Below are 12,231 nucleotides of genomic sequence, written 5' to 3'. Positions count from 1 at the left end.
AATCTATCTGCTTCTTTCAGAGACGAATAAAATTATTCTAAGGAATAATCTCAATAAAAATATTGTGTCAGTTGTCAAAGCTGTTTTGAAAGAATTTTGAAAAAAATACAGTGGAAAACAAGAAAACAAAAACAATCATAATTAAAAATGACGTTTAATTTTAAATATTTTTGAATTTGACAATTTTTGTTTGTTATTCTGTAGAATAAATTATTCTTGATTGAAAAATTCAATGTTTTTATCTGATTGTTTATGAGCCTAATAACTTTATTCGTCGAACAGTAAACTGACTGTTTATTAGAAGATTGAAAAATTGGCTCTAAAAAAGAAAACCTTTCATATAAGCTAATAACGAAATGGGGTGCCGGACGTGTCTCGGACTTGTCCCGGACATGTCCCGGACTTGTCCCGGACATGTCCCGTACTTGTCCCGGACATGTCCCGGACTTGTTCCAAACATGTCCCAGACTTGTCCCGGACATGTCCCGGACTTGTCCCGGACATGTCCCGGACTTGTCCCGGACATGTCCTGGACTTGTCGCGGACATGTCCCGGACTTGTCCCGGACTTGTCCCGGACATGTCCCGGAGTTGTCCTGGACATGTCCCGGACTTGTCCCGGACTTGTCCCGGACATGTCCCGGACATGTCCCGGACTTGTCCCGGGCATGTCCCTGACTTGTCCCGGACATGTCCCGGACTTGTCCCGGACATGTCTAAGACTTGTCCCGGATATGTCCCGGACTTGTCCCGGACTTGTCCCGGGCATGTCCCTGACTTGTCCCGGACATGTCCCGGACTTGTCCCGGACATGTCTAAGACTTGTCCCGGATATGTCCCGGACTTGTCCCGGACATGACCCGGACTTGTCCCAGGCATGTCCCGGACTTGTCCCGGGCATGTCCCGGACTCGCACCGGACATGTCCCAGACTTGTCCCGGACATTTCCCGGACTTGTCCCGGACATGTCCCAGACTTGTCCCGAACATGTCCCGGACATGTCCCGGACTTGTCCCTGACATGTCCCGGACTTGTCCTGGACATGTCCCGGACTTGTCCCGGACTTGTCCCGGACATGTCCCGGACTTGTCCCGGACATGTCCCGCACTTGTCCCGGACATGTCCCGGACTTGTCCCGGACATGTCCCGGACATGTCCCGGACTTGTCCCGGACTTGTCCCGGACTTGTCCCGGACTTGTCCCGGACTTGTCCCGGACTTGTCCCGGACATGTCCCGGACTTGTCCCGGACATGTCCCAGACTTGTCCCGGACATGTCCCGGACATGTCCCGGACTTGTCCCGGGCATGTCCCGGACATGTCCCGGACATGTCCCGGACTTGTCCCGGATATGTCCCGGACATGTCCCGGATATGTCCCGGACATGTCCCTTACTTGTCCCGGACATGTCCCGGACTTGTCCCTACATGTCCCAGACTTGTCCCGGACATGTCCCGGACATGTCCCGGACATGTCCCGGACATGTCCCGGACTTGTCCCGGACATGTCCCGGACCTGTCCCGGACATGTCCCGGACTTGTCCCGGACATGTCCTGTGCCTACGTTCTGTAACTTAGTCGAGAACTTCTCGCATCGAAAAATTTTAAAACAAAAATTCCATACGTTTCTCTATTTGGAAAAATAACCTGTGTCTGTATCTCGATGTGAGAAGCAACCCTGTAAATTTTTTATTCCATTGGAATTATTGGAAACTGTCAAAAAAAGGGAAAATATTTGTACCTTTGGCCATCAAAGGTCATATAGACATAGTTTTACAATAAATATCTCAAGGCTCGGTAGTCCGAAGGTAGAGCAGTCGGTCAGCGAGTAGAGGGTACCGAGTTCAAGTCGGAGTTAGGGCATGTAATTTTTTTTTTTTTTTTTCTTTAATATTCTTTTTTTTATTTTAAAAATTTAAGTGATACAAAAATAAATTACCGTGAACACTTTTACTTTAAACACATCTCACATTTAATGCAAGATTATCAAATTTTTTTAAAATATCTTACTTTCTCGCATCCTTTTTGCTTGTGAGTAATTTTGGCAGTTCAATCGAGAAATTATCTCGATAATTTTCTTACAGACACAGTTTTATTCACATTTTTCCAGTCTGTCAAGCATTTTGATTCAGAAATGTTTCATGGCGAGAAAAATTTGTTTATAGAAACAAACGAATGTGAGAAAATGATTTTTGTGTCGATGTCGGACATGTCCCGGACTTGTCCCGGACATGTCCCAAACTTGTCCCGGACATGTCCCTTACTTGTCCCGGACATGTCCCGGACTTGTCCCATACATGTCCCGGACTTGTCCCGGACATGTCCCAGACTTTTCCCGGACATGTCCCAGACTTGTCCCGGACATGTCTCGGACTTGTCCCGGATTTGTTCCGGACATGTCCCGGACTTGTCCCGGACATGTCCCGGACTTGTCCAGGAAATTTCCCGGACTTGTCGCGGACATGTCCCGTACTTGTCCCGGACTTGTCCCGGACATGTCCCGGACATGTCCCGGACTTGTCCCGGACATGTCCCGGACTTGTCCTGGACATGTCCCGGACATGTCCCGGACTTGTCCCGGACTTGTCCCGGATATGTCCCGGACATGTCCTGGACATGTCCCGGGCATGTCCCGGACTTGTCCCGGACACGTCCCGGACTTGTCCCAGACATGTCCCGGACATTTCCCGGACTTGTCCCGGACATGTCCCGGACATGTCCCGGACATGTCTCGGACATGGACAGGACATGGCCCATGGGGGTCATGTCTCATGTCATGCCCCATGTGAGTCATGCCCCACGTGGGTCATGCCCCAAATGGGTCATGCCCCACGTGAGTCATGCCCCACGTGGGTCACGCCCCATGTGGGTAATGTCCCACGTGGGTCATGTCCCATGTGCGTCATGCCTTATGTGGGTCATGCCCCATGTGGGTCATGCATGTCCCGGACGTGTCTCGATCTTGTCCCGGACATGTCTCGGACTTGTCCCGGACATCCCGTGCTCACCATATTAAGGGTAGCCGATTTTGACAAATGTTGGAGTCAGAAATAACCTCTATGGCATACTATGGCGTATGAGTAATTTTATTTATTGCAATTAGAAAATGTAAAGAAATTCGAATTCTGAGTTATACTGAACCAATTTTTGTTTTGTATTGAAAACCAAAAATTTAACGTTGGAGATCCTTTTTATTCCTCTCTGAGCTTGGTAATCGCGGGATATTTTTATCAAAAGTTCTATAAAAAAAAGGAATTTAAAAATGAAAATTGTGTTTCGTTGTTCTTAAACTAAGAATTCAATAGCGCTCGAGTCAGTACCTATATTAGTTTGATTCAGGATTTACAGTTATTGTCTTAACATTATTCTTTCATTAATTATTTTATAATCATCTACTCAATACTCACTTATAAAATTCTGTCATCATTTCTAATTTCATTATAACTATCTAATTTAGGTGATATCAAAAGAGTAATATTGTCATTAATATAACTGTCTCCTAAAAAGAAAAAAAAAGATAAACAGAACATTTAAATAAATAGTGATGATAAAAACCTTTAAACGAAATTACTAGTTTTTGCAAGCATATATCATACTAAATAACTACAATAAAGAAGGTTAAATAAATTTGATTTTTTTGTAATAAATAGATACCGGAACCAATTTGCATAAACTATATAATTTCTATCTAATTTTAAAAAAAAAAACTTAATCGCTTAAAGTATTACAATGTACAGTGTCAAAAAAAAAAGCAATGATACAGGTAATTTTTATTGGAGTTTTGAATATTAAAATACAAAAATGAATAAGATTATTTTGAGTAGAAAATTATGCACTTTAAAGTATACCAAAGTGATTTATATCACTTTAACTGATTCGTAATACTCCCCAAATAAAAAAAAAATAAATAACATAAAAAGGAAACTGGGAACATGTTGAAGACATCTTACTAAATTATAAAGTTTCATTTGTCTCACTTAACATTGATTAAATCATGTGAATTCTTCACATTATTGGAGTAATAAAATCATAAATCACAAACAATAAGTGTTACTGTTATGAAAACTAAGTGCATATTATTTTGTATTAAAATTCAACCACAACTTGGAGATTAAGCTTGCCAATGTTGTGAGTTATATTGTTGACCTTGCCCCATAGCAAGGTTATGAAGTATGTAAACAAATATTTCACAAGGCTGAGTATCTTGAATACTTTTTTTTCATCTTAAATGAAAGACATGACACCGACGCCGAAAAAAGGTGTCAAAGAAATATGAGTTAAGGTCTATTGTGAGACCGAAGACGTGAAAGTTTTTAGCAAAATATAGCCATTGTTAGCAAACCAATTTGGAAATTTGGAATGACACGCTTACACACTACAATGAGGTGAATCTTTTCTATCCTTTTGAAGTGATTCCCTGGAGGATCATGTTTATTGTTACACATTAGATGCTTTTTTTTCAAATTAAAAAAAAAATATTTTTTGTACCGTTATTAACGGTACCTGCAATAGAACGGTGTTTTTGATTTATGAATTTTTCGTAAACGGCAAATAACGATTTTTCAACAAAAATTTTTGTTCAGGAACGTTAAAATAAACGTTTTATAAAATTTGTATTAAATTTTCAAAACATAAATTTTTGGATTTTTTAAAAATATGTATTAAAAATTTTTTTTGAAAAATAAATTTTTTGAAAACAGGTTGATGAATTTTATCGAAAGCTCATTTTTATATGTTAAATAATATTTTTCTTAAATGGCATACAAACTTATTTTTTGAAAAATGTTTGAAAATTTTATATAAATACAGTAGTCCCTCGAAAATGTGAACTAATTAAAACAAGGCGTTTTCGGATTTTAGAGCGATTCACATTACTGGTCATTTAACTGATTAAAACATTCTTTATAACCAATGAATATCACAGAAAATATTTATTTTAAGCTCAGTTTAAGCATTTATTAAATTCATAAAAAAATCAATAAAATACAAGTAATAAGGAGTACACTCCATTTCAAAAACTGAAAAAAAAAAATCATAAAATAACGTAAAAAAAACTTCATAAAAAGATGTAAAATGCTAGAACAAAAATCTCCAGCCTGCAGCTGCATTCAATAAATCTTAAGATATGTCTAGACAAATAACAGTTATGCATTTTTCAGACCTATACAAAAATGGCGTGCACGAACGTGAAAAAAATGCAAGCTTTTGCAAAGGAAATTCACATTATAGAGATGACAATGAAAATTTTTGGCGATTCACATTTTAGAGAAATTCGCATTATCGGTAATTCACATTATCGAGGGACTAGTATAAAAAATTAATTAAAAAAAAAAACCTTTCTAACAATTTTGTATGCAAGGAATCAAATGGCATACTTGGTTTTGTATAAAAGATCAATTAAAACGATGTTAAGGTAATTAATTACAAAAAGATTTTATATTTTTACACTATTTATGAAATTCCTTCAAAAAATCAAATTTTAAATTTTTTCCTTATTTTTCTCAGTAAAAAGCTTTAACATTAGAGTTATTTTTACCTTGAGCAAGTACGTGCGACCATATCCGTAGATATAATTTCATTTCGGGGAGGGTTAGTCATTTCGGGAGGGTTGTTTGGACGCAAGACCTAACATATTATTTAGTATAGAGCTATTAAGCATGACATTCCCAAGTAAAAACAAAAAATGCATATTTTTTGTGTTTATGACGTATTATTTCAAAAGTGAACTCTTATAGCAAAAACAAATTGTTTAAAAAGAAGAGAGACTCAATTTATGTTTATCCACTTTTGTGTATACGACTTATAGTTACAAATTATAAAAGGGTTGAAAATTCCATACAAATTGGTATTTAAAATAAAAAAATACTTTTTTCAGCTTTTTGAAACTTAACCGCGATAAAATTGGAAAAGTATTAAATGGTATTTAGGTATAGGTTCCTAACCAAAATATTTAATCAATCCATCAAGATCTGAATACATTATGTTGTACCTTGTACAAGTATGTGGTTCGTATTTGTTCAAATTCGTATCATATGATTTTCTAAAAAAAAAATTTCGGGGGGGGGGGGTTAAACCCTGTAACCCCTCCTCTAAATACGGCTATGCGTGCGACCCCAGTTGTGAATTTTTTTTTTAATATCGTTCCTTGTTACACTTTATATTTATCCCAACAAAAAAATAAATACATATCTTCGAAAAGTTCTATTTTTGCAATTAAATTTTAACAAAATAAGTTAAATTTTTCAAATAATTCTTTTTGCTATGCACAAGAAAATTTATTCTGTCCAGTGCGACAGAGTGTAATAGCCTGCTCAACTTTACAAGGTTATCGATGTCAATGCATTCACTCCCTTTTTACTCCAAATACCAGTTAAAATTTTTTCAACATTTTTATTAGAATGCAAAAAATGTAGAAATCAAAAATAGAATTGTTTCTGCACAAAAACAATTGTGTGGACACAGCTTTGAATGATTAAAACAAAATAACAAATTTGAACTCTAGAGTATTGCTATTAATATCTGTCCAACTCACATATCATATCTCTTTACCTTTTGATATGTTCGGCAAAAAAAGTACCCATTCGCTGTAATAAAAACAAATTAAAAAATTACAATATCTGATATCTTTGATAAGCCAATCCAAAAGAGATACCAAATTTGGAGTACACCTTTTAATAGCTAAACCATGTTATCAATTATATAGACTCACTCTCCATTAAAAACTTTTTGTTATCTAGAATCCACACATGTCTTAACATTTTTTGCATTGTTAAAATTGCTATATTAAAGTGAAGAGCTAGCTTTTCACAATGAACAGCCACAGAGCACTTATAACTTCTCGGTTTATAAAATAAATGCCCGGGTGTAAGTACCTAAATTGGTCAGAAAGCCTTTTACAGCCCAATCGATTCGAAAACAAGTTATAACCAAACAACTGCGTCAAACGACGAATATTCAATTTATTTATAAAAAAAAAAATTTTTAAATATATAAAAATACAAAACCACAATCAATCTTATAATTTTTTTTACATCACACAAAATTATTATTATTATTTTTTTTTTTTTTAAATTACTTTGGTGTTTATAAATAAAAACAAAAGAAAAACAAAAAAGTTAATAATAATATTATGTTTTATTTTTGTATTCGGACTTGACGCGATCGCATTACCAACCTTATAATTCAGAGTGGTGGTCGCGTGTTTGCTGAAGCATAGCCTGAATGACGGTAACGTTAGTAGCCAGTTGATCATTCGCCTTTTAACTGTGTTCAACTTAAGTTGAACAAATGTTTAATTAACTAGCCATTTAGACGTTTCGCGTTGTCGGTTATGGTTGGGTGAAATTTTTTGCATTGTAATAAAGTTAAAACAAAAACAAAAAGTTCAAAATTCTTGTGCCTTTTTTCAAACAAGAAAGTTGTAAAACAAATTAATAATAATAATAATTTGAAAATTATTTGCATTCGCCAAAATAAATAAAGAAATTTGAATAATTTAAAATTTTGCAACAAAAGAGAGTGGTATTATTTTTTTTAATAAAAAGTGGCGAAGTTAATTAGTGTCAATTTCACAGAATTTCTGAAGTTGTGTTTTTGAAATCGAAAGTTAACGTTCGAAAAGTGTTTTTGTTTTTTTTTTTTTTTTTATTTTTTGCATACATTTTGTAACTTATTGGAATCATGAAGCAGCCAAATGTGTTGAATATAATGGATAAAGCTAAGGAAGCAGGAAATCCCACAACTAATGTAGCCAAACCAAGTAAGTTTAAACCAGAATTATTATATTTATGGTGACCGTTGGTCTTTTTTTATTGAAATTTACCATTTTAGGGCAGTGTAGACATAATTTTTCTGTACAAATTTATCACACGTTCTCTTTTGTCTATAGAGCTCATCAGATGATTTCGGTATCAAATTTTAAACATGTATTCGCTTACCTATTTCTATAAATATGAATTTTATGAATCTGGGTACGAAAAAATGCAGAGTACCTATTTATTTATTTTTCAATTTTATAAATTTCATGCATCAATGTTTGAGTTTTGAAAATTAGAAAATAAAATAAAATTAAAACAAAATAAAGCACACTAGTACACTCAGAAAAATGATCGGTTAAAAACAAAGTAAAACTCGTGTAAAATTAACAGAGAAGATTGTTACTATATAGCACCTGCAAACTTACCCCGGTTAAAATTACACAAGTCGACTCGGTTATTCCAAATTGTTTAATCTAACCCACTTTCTCAATTAAATTTTACTAAAATCTCAAATTTTAACCGAGTTTTTTGATCAATATAAAAAAGTTGATCGCTTAAAATAACCTTGTAAAATGGTAGTTTTAAACAATTTTACTTAACCGAGACGACTACGTTGATTTTAGCAACAAGAACTTAGTAGTTTTTAACCAAGACTACGTTATTTTAAACACATTTATTTTAACCCACTTCTCGGTAGGTCCAATATTTTTCTACGTGTATGAACAAATCTAGGATTTTTGTTTGATGTTTCAAGTATTTCATAGAATCATCCATAAGTAATAATGTGAAACTAAAAATTATAGGTGCAAAAAAATTTAAAACAGTTTTCGACGTAATGTTACCTTATTACATTAGGCTGTGCATCGAATGGCCTAGTTCTGACTTTTGGTAGATTTGTTTAAAGTTTTGGCCCAAGAATGCAATAGTTTTTCGAATGCAACATTGCCAACAATGCAAAAAAAATTCAAAAATTTATCCGATGTTTTCAGTAATTGAGAGCACCAAAGGGCAATTCATTGTGTTAAAGTCTTCGAATAGGTAGATCCATTCCGGTGGGCTTTTTGATTTCAAAACATTTTTTTTAATAGATACAGTCATTTTTTATCAGAATCAATTCGTCACATTAATTTCAGAGTTTTGGGAGTTTTGTCTTGGAAATCGTGAATTTTTTGTTGTTTTAACATTGAATGCTACAAAAATAACAATTTTTCGACAACGAATTTTGAATCAGAGATACAAAAAACTTCAAATAAATAAGTAACTTTTTGCAATTGAATCGTTTATTTCAGAAACAGCATAAGTCCATTAGCACTAACTTTTCAGGAGCAACAAAAAACTGTTTTTTATGTTAAAACTCCACAACACTTCAAATTTAGAGTATGCCGAGTCATAATCTAGCCAAAGACGCATTAAAAAATCTTAAAAATATAAACCTTTTTTCAAGTCTTAGTGGGTTTTTAAGTCTTCAAAGTTGCTAGACTTATGTCGTTTCTGCTCCAAACGAATTTTGTTTGGTAAAACTTTTGTTTTTATTTAGCTATAGCTTTCGAACCCAGCTTTCGATTTTGTAGCAGTACATAGAGTAAATCTTAACCTTTTTATAAAAGTATAACTTAAAGGCTTGCGTGTCATGATTTTTGCCAAAAATAATTTAAAACTGGTAAAATGTCGTATAATTCAAGAGTTAAAAATGCTGCCACCGCGAGAAATCTGGCTATAACTTTTGAACACTGAGTTCAATTTTAATGAATTCAATAGATGTAGATAGAGTAATTCCTTACCTTTTGATATATGTATAACAAAAGGGGATGCGTGTCAAGATTGCTGCCAAAATAATTTAAAACTGGTAAAAAGTCATGTATTTAACAGTAAAAAATGTTGTCACCGGGTGAAATCTTTCCATACATTTTGAACCCTTTCCTTTCAGTGACATACTTAATTTTTTTCCAGAAGATGAATAACTATATATACCTAAATGAGAAATTTCAAAAAAAAAAAAAAAATATTTCAGAAACTTATGCTGTTTCTGAAATAAACGATTCAATTGGGAAGCATTTTTATCGGACAGGCGTTTCGTGTGTCACCTTCCCCCTGGTAGATTGGAAGAAGGTTACTTTTCCTGCAATGATGCAAACATATTCATTCAAACTTCAGATGGCATTTCACATGGACCAAACCGTTTTACTTTCTTGGAGTGCTTCGAAATTACTTCCACAGTTTTCCTTTATTTTATTCTTTCAACTTTTATAGGCCATGCTTTTTCATCTACAATTAGGTACAATGTTTTCACTACCTACTTTAACTACTTTTTTTTTGTTGTTTTCTTTGGGATTTGTATTCTTAGTTTTTAAATTTAACCACTTCTCTATTAGCAGAAGATTTCTTTTTTGAGCGATTGGTTCTCCCATTGGTTCTTTCATTTTTGGAGCATAAGAACAGCAAATATTCAGCGTTTTTTTCTTCTACTACAATTTGTATAGAAACATTAAATTGGCACTTGATATCGAAATAGCCAAAACGTTACCAAATTCCGTTTTTACCTTGCTCTATTTCGTAGTATAGTGCCTTTACGTCTAAAAAATACACTCTTTTGTAATATGTTTTTTCCCTTTTGTTTCATAAACGTTTCAACTTACTTGTTTTTCTTCATCTTTTTCAGTTCACAGCTTAGACAGTTCATTGTTCATACTTTCAGCATCCCAACAACTAAAAATTTTTGCAATAGTCTTCTCATTTTTAATCTGTCCAGCTACCTTGCAAAATTCCTTGCAAAGCAGTAGTATTTTCTGGCGGAGTTAGTTTTCGAATACCAAGTGGACTAAATAATTTTTTTCTCACAACAGCTTTGATGGTTTTTACATTATAACATCTTCTTCCTGGTATACTTGTACAGCTCTCAAACCCAAATTTCTTGCATGAAGATTGAATGGGTGCTTTATAATAATCCATTCAAGATCCCAAAGCTTTTCTTTTTGCCAAATTTTCTTAATGGATATGCGATATCTGACAGTTTTGGCACAAACCACACGAATCTGAGCGTTTTTTTTTTTAATCTACTTTAAATCAGTCCGCTGATCCATTGGAAAAAGTTTCCTGGTTTCATTTCAATTCCTATTTATTTATTGCTTTCTTTAATTAAATAGATTTTCCAAAATTTCCATGCATATTAAATAGAGTAAAAGACATACGTTAATCAAGTAATCATTTATGAAAATTTTTTTTACGGATTGGGGTCAAAATCCCGTAAACTCAGAATCTCGAAAACCCGGAATCTTGAAAATTCAGAATCCCTAAAATCCAAAATCTCGAATAGGATTCCGAAAAATTATATAAAATTGAAAATGTTGTTAAAAACAACTTTTTTGGTCTTCTAGTACAACTATACTATTACTCTTATTTATTTATTATTCATCAAACAGAGATATAGTACTCTTTTTAGGGCCAATTTTTCAATAGTCAGTTAAACAGTCAGTTAGTACTTATTCCTAAGGATAGAGAAAAAATCAATTTTTCAACAAGCAGATATAGCTTATTCCTTAGTATAAAACTATCTGCTTCTTTCAGAGACGAATAAAAATTATTCTAAGGAATAATCTCAACAAAAATATTGTGTCAGTTGTCAAAGCTGTTTTGAAAGAATTTTGAAAAAAATACAGTGGAACACAAGAAAACAAAAACAATCATGAATTAAAATGACGTTTAATTTTAAATATTTTTGAATTTGACAATTTTTTTTTTGTTATTCTGTAGAATAAATTATTCTTGATTGAAAAATTCAATGTTTTTATCTGATTGTTTATGAGCCTAATAACTTTATTAGTCGAACAGTTAACTGACTGTTTATTAGAAGATTGAAAAATTGGCTCTTAGACTAAAAACTAAAACAACAATAGTAAAATTTAATTATAAAAATAAATAACAATTATTTATGTAAGAAAAAAAAAAATTTCATAAAAATAATTAACAAATTATTAAATTACGAATTGATTATGCTTAAAACATATAGTTTGAAAGTATCTCTTGAACAACTTCTAAAAATATCGATCCTTAAACATACAGCATTAGTTTCCCTGATGCAACGAGAAATTGGCTCATTTAGGCCATAATTTGTTCTATGAAAATATTCATAAAACAGATTTGATTCCCGAACATTTCTTTGAGGAACACAAAGGTGAATAAAATTTAATAAGTGGGGACATTTAATGTGATAGGTTAAAATATCTCTGACAAACATACAGTGTCGGTTTAAGCACTACCGGCGCCCCTGGGCAAGATTGCAAGTGGCGCCTCTAAAAAAAAAATTCATCTAAAAACAATTTTTTAAAATCACGAAAAAAAGCAATAGCAGATTATGTCTTACCTCTCATATACTTGTTAATAAAAATGTGCAGTGTATTACCTTAAAAAGGTTAACTTAAAAAAAAAATGAATTATTCATGTCATTTAGGCTCAATTGACAAGACTACCTTTATCTCTG

At 33.6% G+C, this 12,231-nt stretch overlaps 1 protein-coding gene across 1 annotated transcript in view; it reads left to right on the top strand.

Moving 5' to 3' along the window:
- Positions 1-7,624: 7,624 nt before the first annotated feature.
- LOC129921378 (putative inorganic phosphate cotransporter) overlaps positions 7,625-12,231 on the top strand; it is a 30,491-nt gene continuing 25,884 nt past the window's right edge. Inside the window, exon 1 of the mRNA XM_056003183.1 lies at positions 7,625-7,756. Coding sequence (XP_055859158.1) covers positions 7,678-7,756 — 79 coding nt within the window. The 5' untranslated portion in view covers positions 7,625-7,677. The remainder of the gene's footprint in view (positions 7,757-12,231) is intronic.

This window comes from Episyrphus balteatus, chromosome 1 (genome assembly GCF_945859705.1).
Source record: "Episyrphus balteatus chromosome 1, idEpiBalt1.1, whole genome shotgun sequence".
Taxonomy (NCBI): domain Eukaryota; kingdom Metazoa; phylum Arthropoda; class Insecta; order Diptera; family Syrphidae; genus Episyrphus; species Episyrphus balteatus.
Note: the sequence above shows the minus strand (reverse complement) of the source record. Positions and strands in the feature narration are given on the sequence as shown.